Source organism: Schistocerca piceifrons, chromosome 11 (genome assembly GCF_021461385.2).
Source record: "Schistocerca piceifrons isolate TAMUIC-IGC-003096 chromosome 11, iqSchPice1.1, whole genome shotgun sequence".
Taxonomy (NCBI): Eukaryota; Metazoa; Arthropoda; class Insecta; order Orthoptera; family Acrididae; genus Schistocerca; species Schistocerca piceifrons.
The window spans coordinates 35,601,368-35,624,688 of NC_060148.1; the positions used below are offsets into that span (position 1 = coordinate 35,601,368).

At 41.3% G+C, this 23,321-nt stretch overlaps 1 protein-coding gene across 3 annotated transcripts in view; it reads left to right on the top strand.

Moving 5' to 3' along the window:
* Positions 1 to 20,966: 20,966 nt before the first annotated feature.
* LOC124720376 overlaps positions 20,967 to 23,321 on the top strand; it is a 28,529-nt gene continuing 26,174 nt past the window's right edge. For 2 of the 3 annotated variants that reach the window (XM_047245702.1, XM_047245704.1), the window contains exon 1: positions 20,967 to 21,077. In XM_047245702.1, coding sequence (XP_047101658.1) covers positions 21,022 to 21,077 — 56 coding nt within the window. In that variant the 5' untranslated portion in view covers positions 20,967 to 21,021. The remainder of the gene's footprint in view (positions 21,078 to 23,321) is intronic. The other variant, XM_047245703.1, reaches the window with a different exon arrangement.

Sequence of the window (23,321 nt, forward strand, 5' to 3'; positions counted from 1 at the left end):
ATTTTCTGAAGCCGTGCTGACTATGTGTCAATAAATATTGTTTTTCGAGATAATTCGCAATGTTCTAGTGTAGTATATGTTCCAAAACCCTACTTCAAATCGACGTTAGTGATAAGGGCCTGCAACTGAGATGATTACTCCTATTTCCCTTTTTGGGTATTGCTGCGACTTGAGCAATTTTGCAGTCTTTAGGTACGGATCCTTCTGTGAGCTAAATGTGGGGCTATTGTATCAGCTTACTCCAAAAGGAACCTGACTGGTATTCAGTCTGGACTGGAGGCCTTGCCTTTTTTAAGTGAGTTAAGCTGCTTCGTAACACCGAGGATATCTACTTCTATGTTTCTCATTTCGGCAGTTGTTCTTGATTGTAATTCAGGAATATTTAGTTCGTCTTCTTTGGTGAAGGAGTTTCGGAAACCCGTGTTTAATAGCTCTGATTTAGCAGCACTGTCATCAGTGACTTCACCGTTGTTATCGCGCAGTGAAGGTATTGATAGCGTCTTGCCACTGATGTGCTTTATGTATGACCAGAATCTCTTCGGGTTTTCTGCCGGATTCCGAGACAGAGTTTCGTTGTCGAAATTATTAAAAGCGTCTCGCATTGAAGTATGCGCTATATTTCGAACTTCTCCAAAACTTTGCCAGTCTTGGGGATTTTGCGTTCTTTTTTTCGTTGCTTCTGCGACAGTGATATGGCGCGTTTTGTGTACCAAGGGGGAACAGTACCATCACTTACTAATTTGTGTGGTATATATCTCTCAAGTGCCGTCGATACTGTCTCTCTGAAATCATTCCACATCTTTTCTACGATTACATGACCAGATGGGAAAGAGTGGAGGCTGTCTCTTAAAAAGGCGTTAAGAGCTTCTTTATCAGCTTTTTTAAATAGATACACTCTGCGTTTCTTTTTGATGGTTGTAGGTGTCACGGTATTCAGCCTAGCAGAAACTGCCTTTTGGTCGCTGATCCCCGTATCCGTCATGATACTCCCAATTTGTCCAGGACTATTGTTGCTAAGAGGTCAAGTATGTTTTCGCGACCATTTAGGCTTCGAGTGGTCTCATTGAGTTAGTGTTCAAAATAATTTTCTGAGAAAGTATTCAGTAAAATTTCGGATGACGTTTTATGCCTGCCGCCGGGTTTAAACGTATAAATTTTCCAGCATATCGTGGGTAGATTGAAGTCATCAACGATTGCATGAGTGGGGTACCTATTTGAAATGAGAGTCAAGTTTTCTTTGAACTGTTTAGCAACGTATCTTCTGAGTAGGGGGGTCTACTTCTGATAGCAATAAATACTCAACTACAACTGTGCTTAACCTATCCTTTCTGAAAGATCGTTAGAAAAAATTTCGGCTGAACTTATTTCCAGGTTTAGCCAGCTTTCCGTACCTATAACTATTTGAGCTTCTGGTTCTTTCCCAAACAGCTACGACAATTTACAACAACAATACCGCTTGTTTCTACAACTGCCTTACTGTGTTTTGCCTGCCCCCTTGTAGACATGTTTTTCTGTGGTTTCCTGAGACCCTCTAACCTAAAAAAGACCCTCTAACCTAAAAAAGAAGAAACAGAAATCGATATAGAAGAGATAAGGGATCCAGTATTACTATCGGAATTTAAAGAGCTTTGGAAGACTTAAGACCAAATAAAGCAAAAGAGATAGATAATATTCCATCGAAATTTTTAAAATCATTGGGGAAGTCGTAAGTAAACCATCATTCACGTTGTTGTGTAGAATTTATGAGTCTGAGGACATTCCATCTGACTTCTGAACAAACATCATCAACACAATTCTGAAGATTGCAAGACCCGACAAGAGCGAGAATTGTCACACAATCAGCTTAACATCTGATGTATCCAAATTTCTGACAAGAATAATATTCAGAAGAAACAAAATAAAATGCAGAATCCATTATATGACTGTCACCTTGGCTTTAGGGAAGGTAAACCACCAGAGAGGCAATTCTGACGTTGCGGTTGATAATCGAAGCAAGGAAGAAAAAAATCAAGACACTTTCATAGGATTTATTGACCTGGAAAAAGCGTTCGACGAGGTCAAATGGTGCAAGATGTCCGAAATTCTGAATAAAATATGGGTAAGCTATAGTAAAGATTGGGTAGTGTACAACATGTACAAGAATCAACAGGGTACAATGAGAGTGGAAGACCAAGAGTGAAGTGTTTGGATTAAAAAGATGTAAGAAAGGGATGTACTCTTTCGGCCCTACTGCTCAATCTATTCTTCGTAAAAGGAATGATGGTAAAAAAAGAAATGTTCAAGAGTGGTATTAAAGTTCACGGTGAAAGGACATCAATGATAACGTTCGCTGATGACCTTGCTGTCTTCAATGAAAGTGATCAAGAATTACTGGATTTTCTGAGTGGAATAAACAGTCTAATGAGTGCAGTATATGGACTGGGAGTAAACTGAAGAAAGACGAAAGTAGCAGAAATGAGAACAGCGACGAACTTAACATCAAATTGGTGGTCACGAAGTAGATGAAATTAAGGAATTCTGTTACCTAGGCAGCAAAATGACCCATGAGAGACGCAGCAAAGAAGGACAACAAATGCAGACTAGTGTTGGCGAAAAGAGCATTTCTGGCCAAGAGGAGTGTGTCAGTATCAGACATAGGCCCTAATTTGTGAAAGAAATTTCTGAAAATGTACGTTTGGAGCATAGGATTGTATGGTAAGTGAGACATGGACTTTCGGAAAACCGGACAAGAAGAGTATCGAATCATTTGAGATGTGGTGCTACAGAATAATGCTGAAAATTAGGCTGACTGATGAGGTAAGGAATGAGGTGGTTCTCGGGTGAGTCAGCGAGGGAAGGAATATATTCGAGCACTGACAAGAAGAGGAGACAAGACTGTAGGACATCTTTTAAGTTATTGGGGAATAGCTTCTATGGTACTAGAGGGAGCTGTCGAGGGTAGAAACTACAAAGATAAACAGAGATTGGAGTATATCCAGCGAATAATTGAAGACAAATGTTGGAAGTGCTACTCTGAAATGGAGAGATTAGCACAGGAGAGGAATTCATGGTGAGTTGCACCAAACTAGTCAGAAACCTGGTGGCTTAAAAAAAAGTGCCTGTCGTTTAAGAATATAGTATACCACCAGACACGAGAACACACTGTGTCCTGATGCATTACTCACACCACCATTGTAGGAGTTGAATACCAGAAAATACATGTTCATTCACAAGAAAGTGCATGTACCTGCTTTTATTTTATCAGCCTGTTCGCTATGAACCAAAAGCTACTTCCTCCTGAATATAGTATACTATATTATTCAGTTCTTAATTCGAGTGTGTAAAGATAGTGTCTATCCCATCCACAAGAAAAACGTCTCCAGAGTCATCTGCTGCAGTTGTTAAGTTGTCATTAAGATATATTAGAAAAAGAAACGGCTCTAGCATGTCAAGTTACTTAGTGACGTGTTCCATACATCATAGTCACGATAAATAAATAAATAAACGTTTTGATGATGCGAACCATCTCACAAAATAGGACACAATTTTTGAACCAAAATATTCACATGACTATGGGCTACTCAATTGAAGAATTCCTCTATGGGACAAAAGGAGTTGTTAAGGAGACACATCTTGAATCTACATTGAAAAACTCTTCTCTGATATGAAATTTTTTCAGATGGTGTATATTTCAGTTTTTCTGTGCCAAGGTTGCATGAAGGGCAAAGCAAATCCTCCTAGTGTTATGAATATCTCTGTTACTTTCAAACTCGGATTCATTTTAATGTAACAAGTTTTAAAGTTCATAAATGAATATGAGGCTGTGATTAATATTCTCAGATTATTAAAGGGATACTTGCTGGACGTATGTGTGAGGACCACTCATACAATTGTAATTATTTTCTTTGGGGAAATGAACAACTTGTTGCCCCTGTGAGGAGTTAGCCACGAATATTTTCCATTAAGACATCATTGAATGAAAATATGGAAAGTATTTCAACTTACTGATTTCTATATCCCCAGAGTTGGAAATTATTCTCATTGCAACAGTAAACCTAAACATTAAAGTCTACTCAACGGGTTTTCCCATTCAACTTTTTATCAGTATGGGCACTTAACAAATTAAAACTTCTAGACTGTTAATTATTTCTGGTCTGTATTCTCGGTTAATCAGTGGTAGGATGCTTTTTACAGTACAAAACTAGTTGGTAAGTGTGTGTGTGAGTGTGTTTTCAAATTTTAAAGGCAGCCCATTAGAGGCCACAACTCAGTAACTTTTCCAAAAGCACAATTTACTATTTTTTCTGCTCATGATTTTTTACTAGCGTTCACAATAATACGTGTATCATCTGTCAAAATCACTAATTCTGTCTGCTGCTGCAAGTAAAATAACATATCATCAACATGAAGCAAGAACAGTAGTGAGTACATTTATCAGTCAGTTAATTAGAGCAGGAATTGCTGTGTTCATGAACATGGGTATGTACAGAGGAATAAAAACGTTCAATAGATTGCTTAAGGAGACAAAAGTAAATAATAATAGTACACCACAGTCATGTCACAGCAAACTTTCTATCTGCATTTTGTTTTTATGTAAAACTTCATCTCAGTGTTCTTTACCCAAAAATACTGACATCTCTCAGAGCCCAACAGCTCACTCATTGTGGAGGGATGTTAGCTCAATATTTTCCAGCAAGCTGATGGGAAGTTATAGTACATGAAATTAAAACCTAACATCATCGTCATAGTGTTGATAGCAGTTGATATTGTGTAGGTCGAGTATGCAGGTCTGTCACTAAGAGATGAACAGACAGTACACCACGAGTCTGCTCTATTCACCAGCCAGATATTCTGACTTCAGTATTCTGTTTTCCCTAAATCACTTCAGGCAAATGCCCATATGGTTTCTGCTATGAGGCCCCTGCTGTCTAACTGCCCCTTCTTGTCAAAATAGATGTGCAAATATCGAAATGTTTGTCCATAAGAATCGTAAGAATTATGTTTGTTGTCTTCAAGCTGTAAAACAACGACATGTACAATATCCTTAAAATATTGATCCACACAGGAATAAAACAACCATTCCAGCTGTTACATGAACCAGGTTGAGCATGCATTAGATATGGTAAAAGTGTGGGTCCACCATCATGAGAACTCTCTCCGTACTCATTCGATGGTGTCAGGAATGGCTCCATGGAAGAGTGTGGTAGGCCTGGGCAGCGATGAATCGGCCAGTTTGCAGACAGCATGCCAAGAGTCACTAGCAACGTGTCCCACAGAATCGTGTTAGGGCCCTTGTTGTTCATGTTTGGTATCAACGACCTGGGAGCATAGTTACAATAACATCAGGCTCTATGTCAATACTTACTTACCTTATGTGTGCAGATTGGTAACAGTACTAGAGACCCGATCAGCCAGAACATTATGACCACCGACCTACCAGTGATATAAACCCACCCAGGCGACGGAACTGTCACCCTGTGAGGAATAATTGCCAGTCGACACATGCACGGTGCATCTCTAGTATCAGTGAGTATTCTGTGCATGTTTATAATGTGGAAGGCACGTGATATACCTGAGTGTGACCGAGGACAGAGTGTGATGGCCCAGAGGTTCAGCACGGAAACTGCACGACTTGTCGGGTGTTCTGGGACTGCAGTGGTGAGTGTGTTCAACATGTGGCGACACCGTGGTGGAAGCACGTCCACACGTCGTGGGGTTGGGTGGCCACCCATCATGACAGATGTCGTACGTCGTAGGCTGTGCAGACTGGTGAACCAGGACAGGCAGCGGACAGTGGGGGAACTAACATCCAACTTTAGTGCTGGCCAGATTTCAAGTGTGTCTAGACACACAGTGCACCAAACACTTCTAGTGACAGGCCACCACAGCTGAGGGCATATGTGCCTGCAAATGTTAACGACGTCAGCAACTCCGACTGAAATGGGCACACTACCATCGACTCTGGAACTTGGCGCAGTGGTATATTGTGGCATGATCTGTGAATCCCGATACCTTCTTCATCACTCCGCTGGAAGGGCCCCAATCCGTCGTCTTCCAGGGGAACAGTTCCTTCACGTGTACTGTGGGGTGGAGACAGACTGGTGGCGGCTCCATAATGCTCCAGGGAACACTTACATGGATATCCGTGAGTCCAATGGAGCTCATGTAAGGCACCATGACGGCCGAGGAGGATAGTACACTGGTTTGCAGACCACATACACCCCTGCATGACGACCATGTTTCTGACAGCTTTTTTTTCCAGCTAGATAATGCACTATGTCACATGGCCAGGATAGTGACGGAATGGTTCAAGCAACACAGTGACAAGTCCCAATTGGTTTGCTGGCCCTCCAGCTCACCAGATCTGAACCTGGTCGAACACATCTGGGATGCGATTCAACGTGGCGTCGCAGCTCATGGGCCTCCTCCCCGGAATTTACGGGAATTGGGGATTTGTGTGTGCAGATGTAGTTTCAACCGTTCAGCGGCCTACAAAGGCCTCACTGCTTCCATACCATGATAAGGCTCCACTATTATCCATGCCAAACGTGAACATACGGGCTATAAGGCAGGTAGTCATAATGTTCCGGCTGATAAATGAATTTCCAGTACTGAGACACATGGGTGGCTTTGTCATTTGCCATCATAATGTATGCCACTGTGATCGTTTTGCCTGTTTTTGGACATATCGTTAAGTCTTGTGTTGTAGCACATTCACGGGAGTTGTTCTTCTTAAATCTCCATTTTCTCAGCTTGGTATTGCAGGGTGTGATGGTAGTTCTTAAGTGGTGAAGCACCTGCCATGTCGGAAACAACAGATTATTCGCAGCAGCCAGTGGTTCTTCAGGCTTTATGAGCATCTGATCAGTACAGTTTTGCAATAAATTTTTCATCCTATTTCAGGAGGCTCGTTTACAGAATTAGTCCTTCGCATTAAACTCCACTGGGATATCAGTAGCCTGTGCTGTATTTGGTAACCGTATAAATGGTGCCGGTGATAATCGGACTGCAACTTACCTTCTGTTCATGGGTCGAGCTATGTCGAAAGTTAGCTAAATTTGCCGAACTAGCTTTGTTTTTAGGAGACAGACACTACGCGCTCTTTCTCATTGTTTGCCACCTCGGCATATGTGGCAACTGCAGAGTGGTACCAGGCATTTGTCGCATTCTCAGCTGCAGAGAAACATAAGACGAGAGTCGATGTTCTCAGAATTTGAGGATTAACTCCCCATTTCGTGCCGCTGAATTTTTGGATGATGTTATTATTCGTACACACTTTTCCCTTAACGTCCAAAATGTCACATTGTTGTTAAGTCGGAGACCCAAATATTTCAGCGGTTCATCTGGTTCAGTTCTTGACACAGCCTCGCCACTTTAAATTGTGTATGTGCGTCTTTATTTTTAAAGTGAAAGTCACACATCAGAGTTCTACTGGGATTTGATGTGCGGAAGTATTCTCCATAGTATGTCTTTGAGAATTCACACCACAAACAATTTTCCTTGTGAGCCCATGGCAATATCGTCGATATATATATATATATATGTGTGTGTGTGTGTGTGTGTGTGTGTGTGTGTGTGTGTGTAGACCAGCCGAAGTGGTCGAGCCGTTCTTCGCGCTACAGTTTGGAACCGAACGACTGCTACGGTCGCAGGTTCGAATCCTGCCTCGGGCATGGATGTGTGTGATGTCCTCAGGTTAGTTAGATTTAAGTTGTTGTGAGTTCTAGGGGACTGATGACCTCAGAAGTTAAGTCCCATAATGCTCTGAGCCATTTGAGCCAATTTTGTGTTTGTGTCATTTTTTCGCCTTCTCCTGTGCCTATTTCTTGTTTGTAGCGTCACATAAAAAGTCTATTTTGAAATAGACGTTCCCCTAATTTTGTCATTCGGAAGTCCTTGTTATAAAACTTAATGAGCAGCCGTTGGTGACTGACAGTATCATAGCCAGCCGACAGATCTGTAAAAGCGAGTCCCATTATCTGTTCCTGTTGGAGGCCGTCCTCTATATGTTGAATGAGACTATTTTACCACAAACACCAGGCATAAATCCTACTGGTTCTGGTATGAATTTGGTCTCTAATGCTACAAAAAGTCTTTCAAAAAGTATTCTTTCAATGGCCCCATAGAGATGACACGAATGTGAGAAAGGCGAGAAGTTTGAGTATCTGTAGGGTTTTTAGCAGGGCTACCACTCTGGCTTTCCTCTAGAGTTTCGGAATGTGCATGCTAGTGATACAGCTATTCATTAACCGTACATTACATTTTAATGCTGTAGTACCAAAATGCTTTATTCCTATATTGCAGATATCATCCAGGCCATCAGGCCTGTGTTCCTCCATTTCTTGGTGTGGCAAAGACGTCTGTTTCATTATTCATATCTCGTTCGATTTTCAGTCTTTTTAATTTTATGCTTTCCCGTTTAATTGAGGACGGTAAGATGATCTGTAGGGAGTTGCTCTGGTTTGATCAGGCGCTGGAGTTGTAGGATGTCAGGATGTGGTTTCGCCTTAGCGTCGCCTCGCATTGAAGACACTCCCGCAGCACTCCCGGAACATCCGTCGAGTCGTGCAGTTTCTGAAATGCTCGTGCCGAGCCTCTGGGCCATCACAATCCGCCCTTGGAGGAACTCAGATGGACTGCGTGCCTTCCCATTCTACACACAGACAGCTCGCCCACTGATACCACATGGTGTGTGTGTGTGTGACTAGCACACGTCCCTTGCCAGGTAAAGCTGCTACAGTCTGGACGGTTACGTATCGATAGTAATTTGGTGGTCACAGTGCTTTGGTTGACCAGTGCGCTGACCCTGTCCAAACCCAAATAAAATAAAGATCATAGCGTTACATCTGCACAATAAAGAGGTTCGCAGCAAGTTCCAGATGCTACTAGATTAAATAAAAGTCTCCTTTAACTGCTTCCCGCAACACCTACTGTAGGTGTCTTCTTTTATCTATCTGTGCCATTTGTGCTGCACTCAATGAACCTGACAAAGTTTGGCACAACAGTAAACCAATTTTCTGGAAACGACTGGGGATTAAATGCAAATATGCTACGCAATGCCACAGCATGAAAATGTAGTGACGACTATGCACAGTGAGGGCTTGAGAACCGTTAATGGCACTGCCAGATCAAGTGCCACTCAATGGTTGCCTGTCCTATCCCACATTGCTCCTGCTTACCTGATATGTAAAGCGACCGAGGTGCAAATTTTTGAAGCCCTGTATGAACTCAGTTCTAAATACCGTATTCCATAAATCCACTGACTGCACACCTGAAGAAAGTCACACACGCCACTTTGTGTTTATTTGCGTATTTATCTTCGATGTCACCGAGATGTAGAAAGAATGTGGGAATGAACATCCACCCAAAAGGCGCATCTTATTCAGAAACCAATGGTGAAGCATGCAGAGTCTGATCTTCGTTGTGGTGAATGGTCATGACTCAGCTGCACCCGAGCGGTGCAAGGGAGATATGGCCACCTCCTGATGAAGTGGTGGCTTTATAGTGAAAGTGTTGCATGTGGCTGTGCTGTGCAGGAACAGACACTTGTAGAGAACTGTCAACAGCATGTTTCGAATCTTAGCCTGAAAGACTTGCGTCAAGTGCTATGATCTGATTATGAAATTTGAACATTCACCAATCAACATAATGTATATGTTTGTATGTTCTATAAGGAGTACGTTAGTAATGATCTATCTGTACTAGAGTTTGTACTTGTTCTATTATAGTATTGGATGAATTTGTGCACAAGTATTCTTGTATTTCAACAAAGACCGCTCACTTTACCATAACGTGTCAACAGACTCGCATACCATTCACAATTCACGCTGGAATAAGTCAGTCTAATATCTTGATTCATACCTAATGGCCTGGATGTCAGTGTCGAAGGGCGACATAAAAACTTGAGAAGTGGCTGCCTGAGTTTGGTTTCATTGCTCTGTTCAAGAAAAGACGGTCTAGTACCAAAATGTCACTTGTTACATCAGGTGACCGCATTTTATTGTTTAAGGTTGGATAACATGGAATGGAACCTGGAGACACTGCAAACGGATCGGCTGAGGGGTGCGACCCTCACCAAGTTACTGCACGCTGTACAGCAGATCACAAGAGCCATAAACCACAGGAATCGCCTTGTCTTGGATTATAATTGGGAATTTCTTCATAATGACCACAACATCAGCAAAACTGGTGAGTATCTCCTTTGAAAGTTTGTTATCTCTATATATTAAGGGCAATGTCCTGAGTGACTCACTCGTCACGACCCAGCCTTAACCACCAAGGATACAAATTCGAAATTTGGAGAGGGCTAAAGAAACAGTGTTTCAGCACTTTTGGGAATTGAACTCCTGTGGGGGGGGGGGGGGGGGGAGAAATAGTGTGTGACTGTCTTTTTAAAAAAACAAATCGTTATTAAAGAACTATTGAAGTAATTATTGAAGCTACATCTATGTTGGTTGAATTTTTGCTTAGAAATAAAAAGAAATACGGTTTTCAACGTATTTGGAAATTCAACGCCTAAGGGGGTGAAATAGGCAGTGAAATGTTTTATGAATTTATTTCATTATGAAAGCATTTTTAATCTAAATTAATGAAAATTTGTATTTGGATTCTCGGTTAGAAACAAGAAATACGTCTTTTGGTGTTTCTTGGAAATTCAGTCCCTAAAGGGGTGAAACAGACGATGTAAATTTTTATGAAAGTATTTCATTAAGTAATTCTTTTTGAAGCTAAGTTTAAGAAAATTTGTATTTGCGTTCTTAGTTGGAAATTAAAAAAAAAAATGTGTTTCGGTGTTTCTGGAAATTCAGCCGATAAGGAGGCGAAATTGGGAATAAAAATGGTTCTGGAAATATTTGATTACGAAGGAATTTTTCAAATAAAATGTCTCAAAATTTGTATTTGGCTTCTTGGTTAGACGTAAAGAAATTCATGTTTAAACGTTTTCTGGAAATGCAACCTCTAAGGGGGTGAAATAAGGGACGAAAGTTTTATAAAAAAATTCTTTATATTAAAACATATTTCAAGTTTAATCTATAAAATTGGTATTTGACTTGTAAGGCAATATGCGTTAGGCAATGAAAGTTTTGATGAAAGTAAATGTCACCACAAGAACTCACAATGGTGGATTAACGAGGATCTCTGACTCCAGCTACCAGAATTGATTTCTGGTCGGAAGTGCATTCGGAAAAGACCATACTTCTACGGCCTTAATTAGCGTGGAAACTTTAGAAGATGTAGCGATTTCTGAACGACGTAGGAATTCGATAAAGAAATAATCTGTTTAGACCATACACTCCACACAAGAGAAGCAGTGGGTGCTAAGATAATTGTTAAATGAAGCGGAATGTACCCTTTAAGTTATGTTAGGAAGTAAATCTTGTCTAAGACAGAGAACACATAGATTATGGGGCTGTGTTTACCGCACACTCCTCGAAGAGACACAAATGGCACACTAGTCCCTTGCCTACATGTGGGTGCTTCTATACCCGCGTCAGAGTCATGCTACACTGCAGATATCCTGTAGCAAGAGCTTTCAGATGGAAACTTTTTGATCGTCCCTTATATAACTGAGACATTACTTCTGGTTGTACTTGCCCTTTATTTGTCTCTACCACTTCTTGCCGCACTGCAGTTATCTGCGTTTTCCTGAGTCATTTCCGAGAAAACTTCTCCCTACTGCCCCAAACCTCTTTTTCTCCTCAATATACACGACGTTTTATACTCTTTTTATCCAGTATATCTCCATACTTCATCATTATACTGACCCCTTTCAACGTATAGGGGCGTCTACTTCATGCCACATCTTCAGTTCTTTTAAGTAATACCTAATAACTACACTTAGTGGCATCTTCAGGCTTTTACTAGCGTCATCTTCAATGCAACGAACATAGATCTGATTTAATATAGGTCTGTGCCTCCATACACGTCATATTCTCTACTATCTACATAAGATATAAATGTATATCTGAGGTGCGACAATAAAGTAATGAGACTGATTTTCTTTGCAAGATGTGGCAACCCTGCAGTACCTTTGACTTTGATCTATGTTTCTAGTCCAAGTGGCACATCGATGCAGCTGCTCAGTCGTGAGTTGTGCTGTAATAAGTTAACACGTGTTTGCGTCTCTCGTCACGGAAATGGAACCAGATAATATTGCGCAACGGTATGTCATTTCTTTTTGCATGAAATTGGGTGGGAACGCGTCGACAACTTACGGTAAGCTTCAGAAGGCTTTTAGAGAGGAGGTTATGTCAAGCGCTCAAGTTTTTCGTTGGCAAAAAATGTTGAGTGAAGGCAGAACCAATGTTGAAGATGAAGACTGCAATGGACGACCATCAACCTCAAGGACGTGTGTCAACTTGGCCAAGGTGCGTGAACTCGTACGATCTGATCGAAGATTATCTGTGAAAATGATTGCAGAAGAACTGAACATCAATCGAGAAACGGTTCGTCTAGTAATAACTGAAGATCTTGGTATGAGAAAAATTCCTGCAAAATTGGTCCCCAAAAATCTCACACCACAACACCGAGAAACATGGAAAAATGTGGCAGCCGATCTGTTAGAGCAAACAGAAATGAATCCAGAATTGTTGGGCCGTGTTATCACTGGTGACGAAAGTTGGTTTTTTCAGTACGATCCAGAGACAAAAGGCCAAAGTTCGCAATGGTGCTCAAAGGGATCACTCAGACCAAAAAAGCTCGCATGTCAAAGTCAAAAGTGAAATGCACGCTTGTGTGCTTCTTTGATTCCAAGGGAACTGTTCATAAAGAGTGAGTGCTTCCTGGACAAACAGTTAACCGATATTACTACAAAGAGATTTTAGAAAGACTTTGCAAAAGAGTTGTTCGTGTCCGTGCCAACATTGCTGATAATTGGGTTCTGCATCACGATAATGCGCCATCGCATACTGCTCTGTCGGTGCAGCAGTTTTTTACCTCAAAACAAATTTCAGTACTACCACAGACACCTTATTCACCAGATATCGCTCCGTGCGACTTTTTTCTATTTCCAAGAGTCAAAACGGCGGTCGAGGTACACCATTTTCAAACAAAACAAGACGTCAAAAAGCTGTGATGAGGGTCTTGGAGAATATTACAGAAGATGAGTTCCAGAAATGTTACCATCAATGGCAGAAGCGCTGGAAAAAGTGTGTGCAATCAGATAGGAACTACTTTGAAGGAGACAACACTAAACTTGACTAAAACGGTAAGCAACATTTTTTTCACACCAGTAACATTACTTTATTGTTGCAACATGTATATTTGTTTACGTAGTTCTCAGATGCAAACTCTCTTTTCAGATTTCTGTCTTGATTCAGAGTGGTCAGTATCAGGTAACTGTTTCAGCTGCGCCATTCTAATCAATATAGTCAAAAATGAAGACAAATAACACGTAATTATCAAGAACGAAAGATGAATGGAAGTATGAAACTTGAATTTGAAAATAAAGTTCCATCTATATCAGATCTCACTGGTCGCCAAACTGCTAACTACCATGCAGAAACACCTTCCCAAAAAACTCTTAGTTACAGTTACTTATAATTTTTTCAGGGCTATAATGTTCCTGAGTTTCAATTCCTTCCAAATTTTCTGATATTCGAGAGACATTCATGTGGGGTTTCGTACAGTTCTGAATGGTTGCTGATATACCTGCATATCCATTTTAGTTTGTGCCATTCTGCGTTATTCATTACTAGTACCTGTTATCCTACTTTGAAACTAGAGGTAGGTGATAGATTTTACATCATATCACCATTTCGCATCTAACACTCTTTCCCCTATATTTACTCTTTCTTGTGCTTGATTGTTGCCTAATGAGATATCGAATAAAACAAGAAAAGTCAGTCAGCTCTGGTTCATGGTTACATATTAATTTGCATTCACATCTACATCTACATCCATACTCCGCAAGCCACCTGACGGTGTGAGGCGGAGGCTACCTTGAGTACCTCTATCGGTTCTCCCTTCTGTTCCAGTCTCGTATTGTTCGTGGAAAGAAGGATTGTCGGTATGCCTCTGTGTGGGCTCTAATCTATCTGATTTTATCCTCATGGTCTCTTCGCGAGATATACGTAGGCGGGAGCAATATACTGCTTCACTCCTCGGTGAAGGCATGTCCTCGAAACTTCCAAAAAAGTCCGTACCGAGCTACTGAGCGTCTCTCCTGCAGAGTCTTCCACTGGAGTTTATCTATCATCTCCGTAACGCTTTCGCGATTGCTAAATGATCCTGTAACGAAGCGCGCTGCTCTCCATTGGATCTTCTCTATCTCTTCTATCAACCCCATCTGGTACGGATCCCACACTGCTGAGCAGTATTCAAACAGTGGGCGAACAAGCGTACTGTAACCTACTTCCTTTGTTTTCGGATTGCACTTCCTTAGGATTCTTCCAATGAATCTCAGTCTGGCATCTGCTTTACCGACGATCAACTTTATATGATCATTCCTTTTTAAATCACTCGTAAAGCGTACTCCCAGATAATTTATGGAATTAACTGCTATATTGTAGCTAAATGATATGGGATCTTTCTTTCTATGTATACGCAGCACATTACACTTATCTAGATTGAGATTCAATTGCCATTCCCTGCACCATGCGTCAATTCGCGTGGTGCAAATACTGTTGCATCATGCTTGTGGTTGTTAAGGATGCCTTCTAAATACCTAATATTATTACGCCATGTGGAATGTTTCCTCTACATCTCCTGCAAAGTCCCCTGTAACCCTACCGCTCATATTTATCCAAAGGAAACCCCTAAGTAATTATGTATCGTGTCCCGACAACATTTCATAAATATTTTAGCATGAAATTGTTTACCATTATTCAACACAATACTCTCAGGCATGCCTAAAACAACAAAATTGTTGTTACCCAGCTTTTCTGTAGGTGTTGTGGCATTAGCTCTTCTGTCTGGAAATAGCTTAATGTATTTACTGAATCCCCTGACGTAGACCAAAACACGCTCCTCTAGAACTACGTGTAGGTCGAAAATGATCTAATGCTAATAATTCCACTGTGTTAAAGGGATTGCATATTCCTTTGCACAATGCTACTTACTAGTCTCTAACTCAAAACGCATATTTTCAAAAGTTACTGTGTCACTGAAGTTTGCAATACACTTCTTAGTCCCTTAATGCTCTTACTGTAAATACACATAGTCTATTAAAAGCGCAGATTTTTGGAGGGGCAGCATAGTAGCCGGTCTGGCAAATCCATGTTCGTTCTCCTGAACCAAATTCCTTGATGGATGTAATATTGTGTTACCATGAGATAATTAGGGTCTCGCAAATGACATTTTTTAATCTCCGATGATCACCCTATTCTGTTCTCTTTCAGAGTACTGACATATTTTCTTCAAAGCATTTTCCACCTTGATTTAATTTATAGCTAAAGTGAGTACCGAATCGTTTTCAGTTAATGTAATTTCAGACGCCTTATATAGCTCAACATTTCTAGGCAACCTGTTGGACGCCAAAGTACACTTCCTTCATATGTTTTTAATTTCATGATCGAACTGTTGCAGGAACATTGCTCACCTTGCATGTTTCAACTTACAAGTTTACAAAAATGTTAATGCTTTAAGACCATTGCATATTATTACTTGGTGACTCAACAAAGAATGCTCAAATTTCTGCATTCCAAATACGATGGCCACTGCGTCTAGATCTGATACCCGTTATTATGCTCCACTGATTGTCCTGATTAAGTCTTAAAAACAATCATCTTATGCACTTCAATATCCCCTTCTTTTTTATTTTAAACACCTACACTCTTATACCATATGCATCAGAGCTCACTAAAATAAAAGAAGTCTTCTCAAAATCTGAGTGATTCAGCAGCGGGTTATTTAAGAAACAATTTATGAGCTTTCGAAATGTGGGCTGATATTCTTCAGTCTGAACCCAGGAGCTATCCTCTTTTAACAACTGATGTGTGTAAGGAGCGTAGAATGACTCCTTCCACAAAACGCCGATCAGACATAAACAGGCCAAACATGGCTTTACGTTGTTGCTTTTTCTTTGGCGTTTCAAACAGCTCAGTCACTGAGAACCTGGATGGTTTCGCTAAAATACGTTCTCTGCTAAACACATGGAGCAAGAAATTCAATTGATTCTTAGTGCATGCCATACTTTCTTAATTCAGTTTTGTGCCACCTTTTCCTACTTCATCTCATACGTTGTCCAGAAAACTAAAATACTCTTCCCAAGTAGGGCATGCAACTTCATGTTGTCTACGTAAAATGTCACTTGCCCTAATGCTTCCTGCCCCTGTAACAGCGCCATATCTCTTAAAATTGCAAAGACCGATATATTAAAGACAGACGGAAATACTCCATACCCACGAGAAAATCCATTATATATACGGAACACGTATTTTCTTCAGTCTTTTGCCAACGGAAAATTCGAAAATCCATTATATATACGGAACACGTATTTTCTTGAGTCTTTTGCCAATGGAAAATTCGAGTAACCACAAATTATATCGAACCATTCATGTGAAACAAGTAGCTTCTCTGAATTATTGCAATAACTTTGTATATTTTGTTCGCTGACCCTCATTAAATTTTGTTTAAAGTATGAGCATCTAGTACGAGCCTTACAATTCTATAACAATTCAGTGCTACCGCCAGCGGATTTTTAAAAATATGTATTGCGTGTTACAATATCCCCCAATCTAACGTTCGTTGAATCGTTTCTTAATAGGTTCTTGGCAACTGGTGATCATTGGATATGGTTTCTTGAAAAATATTTCCAAAGTCTTACATTTAAAATGCGTTAGTAATATGTTTCCATACATTTGAAAACGCAGTGTTATGCTTGAGTAACACTTGCCTAAGCTTTTCTCTCTGTTTACATGAAACTAGATGTACAGATTGAGTTTTTATGTTCAGTACACAAGGGCTCCTAATATTTTTAATTCTATTATAGGGTGGCTCAACTTATTATGAAGTACACTGAAGCGCCAAAGAAACTGGTATAGGCACACGTATTCAAAAATGGTTCAAATGGCTCTGAGCACTATGGGACTTAACTGCTGAGGTCATCAGTCCCCTAGAACTTAGAACTACTTAAACCTAACAAACCTAAGGACATCACACACATCCATGCCCGAGGCAGGATTCGAACCTGCGACCGTACCGGTCGCTCGGCTCCAGACTGTAGCGCCCAGAACCGCACGGCTACTCCGGCCGGCTAGCGCCTAGAACCGCTCGGCCTCCCCGGCCGGCACACGTATTCAAATGCAGAGATATGTACACAAGCATATGTAAACAGCAGGTCTGTACTTGAAACTATGAAGTACATTGTGTTTTGTAACGGGTTATTTTCACTTTCTTAAGCTGGTTTTAATAATGAAACTAATACAATATTTAAAAATGTGGTCTCCGCCTCTTTTTGTTATACTCAAGCGACTGAGACGAAATCTTGGATGGACGAATCTTTTATTTGCTTTGAAAAATTTTGAAGTTCGAAATGGTTTCCATGTTTGTTTAGGACGTAATACACTTTAATCATGCACATACCCTCGATAGTGCATATGTTAATATCATATATGTTTTTGTACTAGGTAATAACAAAACAAGTTTTAATCTGGGCTTGAATTCGAAAGCTGTAGAAGTTTAAAAAGCTAATGAATAAGAGTGACGGAAAAAATTGCAACACAAAAACCTATTTAATGTAGAATAACTAATCCAAATGTAAAATGCTGGTACATTAATAAACGTGTAACTGCCGGAATTTAGAATGCAGGCATGCAAAACGAGCATCCATTGTGTTGTAGAGGTGCCAGATTTCAGTTTGGCGGATGGAGTTTCGTGCCTGTTGCACGTGCTCACTGAATGCAGGGATGGTTAAAGCTTGGTAAGGATGACGCTGGAATCGTGGTGTGATGATGTCTCATACGCGCTCGATCGGAAATCTGATGGTCGAACAGCCCAAGGCAACATGTCGACACTATGTAGAGCATGTTGGGGCCACTACAGCGAGCGTTATCCTGTTGGAAAACACTCCTTAGGACGCTGTTCGTGAATGGCAGCTCAATAGGTCGAGTCATCAGACTGACGTACAAATTTGCGTCAGAGGCATGTGATAACCACGAGGGTGTTCCTGCTACTATAGGAAATCGCACCTCCTACCATAACTCCAGATGTAGGCTGAATGTGTGTAGCACACAGACAAGCTGGCTGCAGGCCTCTGGGCTCCTCCTGACTGACACATGGCCGTCACTGGCACCGCGGCAGAACCAACTCTCATCAGAAAACACGACAGATCTCCACCCTGCCCCCAGCGAGCTCTCTCTTGACAGCACTGAAGTCGCAAATGGCGGTGGTTTGGGGTGAGGAGAATGCACACAGTACAGGGAGTTTTGCTCGGAGCTGTCCTTGAAGTAACCAGTTTGTAACAGGTCATTGAGTTTCCGTTGTTCCAACTGCTGCTCACATTCCTTCAGCCATCTGCTGAACACGATGGTTTTCCCTCTCCATAGAGCCATGTGGTCGTCTGGAGCCCAGTCTTCTTGCGACCGTGCATTCTCGTGCCCACCGTGGCCAGCAGTCATGTACAGTGGCTACCTACCTACCTGTCAAGTCTTTCTGCAATATCACAACGGAACATCCAGGTTCCCATAGCCCTATTACAAACGCTGTGAGGTGTTGATAATAGCGTGTCTGTCGCCTTAAAGATATTCTTGACTAACGTCAATGTGCCACATCCAGTATCAAAGGTAACTGACCATCATAACAGTTACAGTGTGTATTTAAATAAATGTAATTTGTATCGTCATACGCGACTGGCGCGAAATTGGAATAGGCGTCATCATTAAGATATAGAAACACTCCTACTTTCGTTTATGTCACACAATTCTTTCTTGGCATTGCGTTTTCTTTCCCCGTCAGTTTATGTGGTCTGAGACCTTACCAATCCTCCAAAAAATGATTTTACCTTCCAATTTTTTTACTTTCTTCAAGGAGATCTCCCATTTAGAGTCTTTTATGATGTAAGCCTACCTATTTGGTCCCCCTCCCCCCCCCCCCCTGGAATTTAGTGCTGGTGACGCCAGTGTTTAAAATGCTAAAAGTAAGCTGACATAGAGATGACATTTCCATCAACATACGATACAGGCACAGATATACTACTCGTGTACCGCTTCGGTCCGAAAAAGGTGTCCATACTGTAGTGTGACTGTAGTCTGACAGTGTATACATATTTAGTAAATTCTACCTTCATACCCTCTTTATCCTTGTGAATGCAGAAAGTGAATGTTGTGCTCGCATAGAAATCTGATTCACTGACCTCTTCACCACTTTCTCGTCCGTCTTCTTGTCCAGAATTCCAGGCCGAGATACCCGTCTTCCTGGAGCACCTCTCTGACTACTGGCGGGACTCGGCGCAGCTGCTCTCACTGGGTGTGAAACATTTCTCTCAGCTGCTCGTCCCCCTCGCTTTCGAGCAAATGGTAAGTGGAGATTCTTTTCGTGTTTTATGTTATATGTACGCGGGATGAGAAAGTGATACACACAGCCACGATTACGTGGTCAGACCTCTTGGTCTGTTTACTGGCTTACGTGGCTCGCACTGTCGCTGTCTCCGCCGCTCTGACTGCAATGTTAACTCACTGCAAGAGATCGGACCCCCTCTACCTTGTGCGGTTATTAGGCAAAGCAAGCACAGTCGGAACGGTTAAGGATAGCCAAGAAAATCATCCGTACCTTTCTTGTTCGTAGTTTCTCGTAACTTCCTAAAGCAGATGGAAAACTTCCTGTCAGATCCTACAGTACAAGCCTAAGCCTGATGGCTACGTATTTCTTAGGCAATGGTCCAGATGTTACTAAACCGTCCTCTATCTCACTATCTGAGAATCTGCTTATTTGGAGTCTATTACTCTGTAGGTAATACGCGGGAGAGGCGGGTCAGGGATTACGGTCTGCTATAAAGATCACCTTGCGTAATAGAATTTGACAGCCTATGTTGATTTTTTAAAGGCTTCATCGTTCAGAAATAACTTGGAGAATGTCTATCCACACATGAAGAATTTAATGGGCGCAAACTTAAGCTTATGCACCGTGGACATCATGACCAACCACTACCTACCTCACACTCCAGTATTCCTGCTCCTTCTGCGAAATTACACTGAGATGACAAGGCACGGGGTAACGATGTGCTCACTCACTGACGGTGCTAATGTCGCGTGCACAAGGCGTGGAAGGGCAGGGCATTGGCGCAGCTGCCAACTGTACTCGGGTGATTCGTGTCTGACGTGGTGATGATCGCACCACGGCAATTAACACGCTTTGTACGCGGAATAGTAGTTACAGCTACATTCATGGGCAATTCCATTTCGGGAATCGTCAGAGAATTCAGTATCCTGCTGCCTACAGTATAAAGACTGTGCCGAGAATAGCAAATTTCAGGGATTTCCTCTCACCACGGACAATGCAGTGGCTGACACCCTTCACTTGATGATCGAGAGCAGCGGCGTTTGACTACAGCTGTCACTGCTAACAGACAACCAGCACTGCGTGAAATAACGGCAGAAAGCAGTGCGGGGCGTATGACGAACGTATCCATTAGATCCATTTATAATCTGTTTAGGGAAAGTTTATCTATAACTACCCATACACGTCCATAGCTAGTATGTGTTAACGTCGAATGTAGGTGGTGGTCACATTAATTCGACTCCACTGTGTAGAAATAAATGCAACTCTCTGAACTGACTTTGTAGCTTGAGAATCGTGTGTTTGATAAGACATCAACACAACCCACTTTGCATTAATGTTATAATATGTTGTACAAAACTGAATATTTAGTCATAAGCTGGCATTAACTTAAGCATTATGCAATAGTCGCACCTACACGTGTAACTTAAAGTTGGCTGCTAATTGTGAATATTGTAAGTAATTTGAACCACCTTCTGTGTGTCTCAGCGTATCCACTCAAATGATCTGCAACGCCATGAATGGATTAACAGCATGAAACATCTGAGAGACATGCTGCACACTAAATTAAGCGGCTGGGTTCATGATGTGCAATCCGTCAGCGAGCAGATGGCGCACTACAAAGTGGAAGAACACAAGAACAGGCCTGGGACTTATATACTTAGGTAAAAGCGAGTGTACTTTGTAACTTTTGTCGAACTCATTACGATTCATGAATTTTTATTCCATTCCTTCCCCTCGTACGTATTTTTTACAGTTACGTAAACAGCTGCGATAATTTAATTCAGGACTGAGCAGAAAATGTGACTAGTGGACAACAGTCAAATACCGTTGCTGCCAGATACTACATAAGTTTACATAATTTATGGAAACAGTGAGAACCTCTGAAAATTTGTGGTACTTGACACACAAACCTAGTATAGAGGTCAAACGGGGCTAAAACAATTTGTCTAATCGAGGAAAGTCATGCTAATAACGTGTATTTCCACGTCTAGCCTAGATGATGGCACCAATTAGGGAAGGAAGAGCGTACAAAAGTTATATTAATCTAAGGGCTAACCAGCGATAACGATTAAACAAAAGATGAAGAGGTGTCGATAGGAGGGTGTGGGGTGGTAATTGGTCATAGTTTTCATGTCTTACACTGTGACGTGCGGTTTTAAATCCGCTCATAGCACAGTGCATAAATACTGGAAGATAGAAGTGAGAGGTACAACGTATATGCCTCTCCACCACTGGGCATGTGGGGTCACGGAGTGGCCAGCTTGGGATTGTCGAGGATGGTGAGTGTGTCTTGGAGGTGCAGGGCGAAAAGTTTTACTATACTTACGACGACCCCTTTGAGTGCAGGGTGGCAAAAGGCCAATGATGTTTGTGGCATTCGACTGCTCACATATTGTCTAGCATGCAACCACAATATTGACTGCCAATGGCAACAGGGGTGGGACTGGAGGTCTCCAGCTGCGAGCACAACATGAGGCTATGGAACATAACTGAACTGCTTAGTCAACGAGTAACTCGCAATAGTGTTACAATGCTAGTGGTGCTGATATGAAGCAGAGCAATGACAACAATAAAGAAACAAACATTGCAATATATCTACAACAACACTTCACGAAGTTGATGATTCATCAGAAAGAAACACAGGGATTTTTGCAGAGTGAGAAAGAAGTGGCAGGTGAAATATTAAGACTTCTGCAAGATGATTCAGTGGGATGTGTGGCATTGTATATATTTGACTGTACAGATGGTATAAATAACGAGCGGATTGATGATAATATGTGCTTAACAAGTGAAACTGATACTGAAACGAGTCCCAGCTATGTAGTTCATCATACTTGTAGGGCAGGGAGCCAGAAATCTCGGCTCCATTCAAACGTAGTAAAGGCCAATCGTTGTCCAAGGAGCTGGTATTAAACATAATAACATACATGGAAGATCATCCGCAGGATAGGAATAACGCATCTGTGAATAGGTTTCGAATAATTCCACAGCAGTATGACCGTGTTCTGCATAAGAAAAAGGACAAATATTCAGGGTAGAACAAGAAGGACTTTTTACAAAAACTGATCTCCGCGCGTTTCAAGGTTTCTTGATAAAATTTATGGGATGTCCATGATAGTTACCTACTACGTTATGCACATCAAATTGTGTGTGACGTAGATTACAGTGATTTCAAGGGAAGTAGTAGACGGTAGCATAACTTGAAACAGTGCTATAGAATTGGAAGACATAAGATAACGACATTTCAAACGAAGTGTCCACTTGATATGCACAGCAAAATACGGAATCGACCCGAAAATTTGTAGATGATTATTCTATCCTTCAGTAAGGAATTTGTTTGAAGAAGAAATGCATTTAAAAGGAATCCAGGAAATTAAAGGTACTAAGAGAGTTGTGTCAAAGTCGAGTAGAATCAATGCCTCAATACATTAGTATACAATTATACCGATTGTTTAACTTGATGGTAAATCGGCTATAAAGTTATTTATTGTGCTGCGACAAGCTGAAGGTGCTCTGCTCCCTACGACTCTTTCTCGTGTGTGTGTGATCTTGCAAGGGCAGTAGGATATATTTATGTCACAGAAAGCAAGAATGGAATAGCGGCGTAAGAAAACAACAGCTATGGTAAGAGCAGTGGTTTGGGCCAATCGCTGGTCCATTTAACTTGCTTTTGCTTGATTCCTCGTCTCCAGATAAAAATCATGCTCCTTTAGAGCAAACTATTCCTCCCAAAAAATGTGTGACATTGCATTTCACGCCACCTGGAACCACTGTGTAAATTCGACCTCTGGATGTCTGCTTTTTGCACGTCTATAAACCATATTATAGCACTTTCTGGAGCTATGTCTTCAAGGATATCAGTTTCACAATAAGCTCTTCGGCGCGCTGTTCTGCATTAGGCTGGA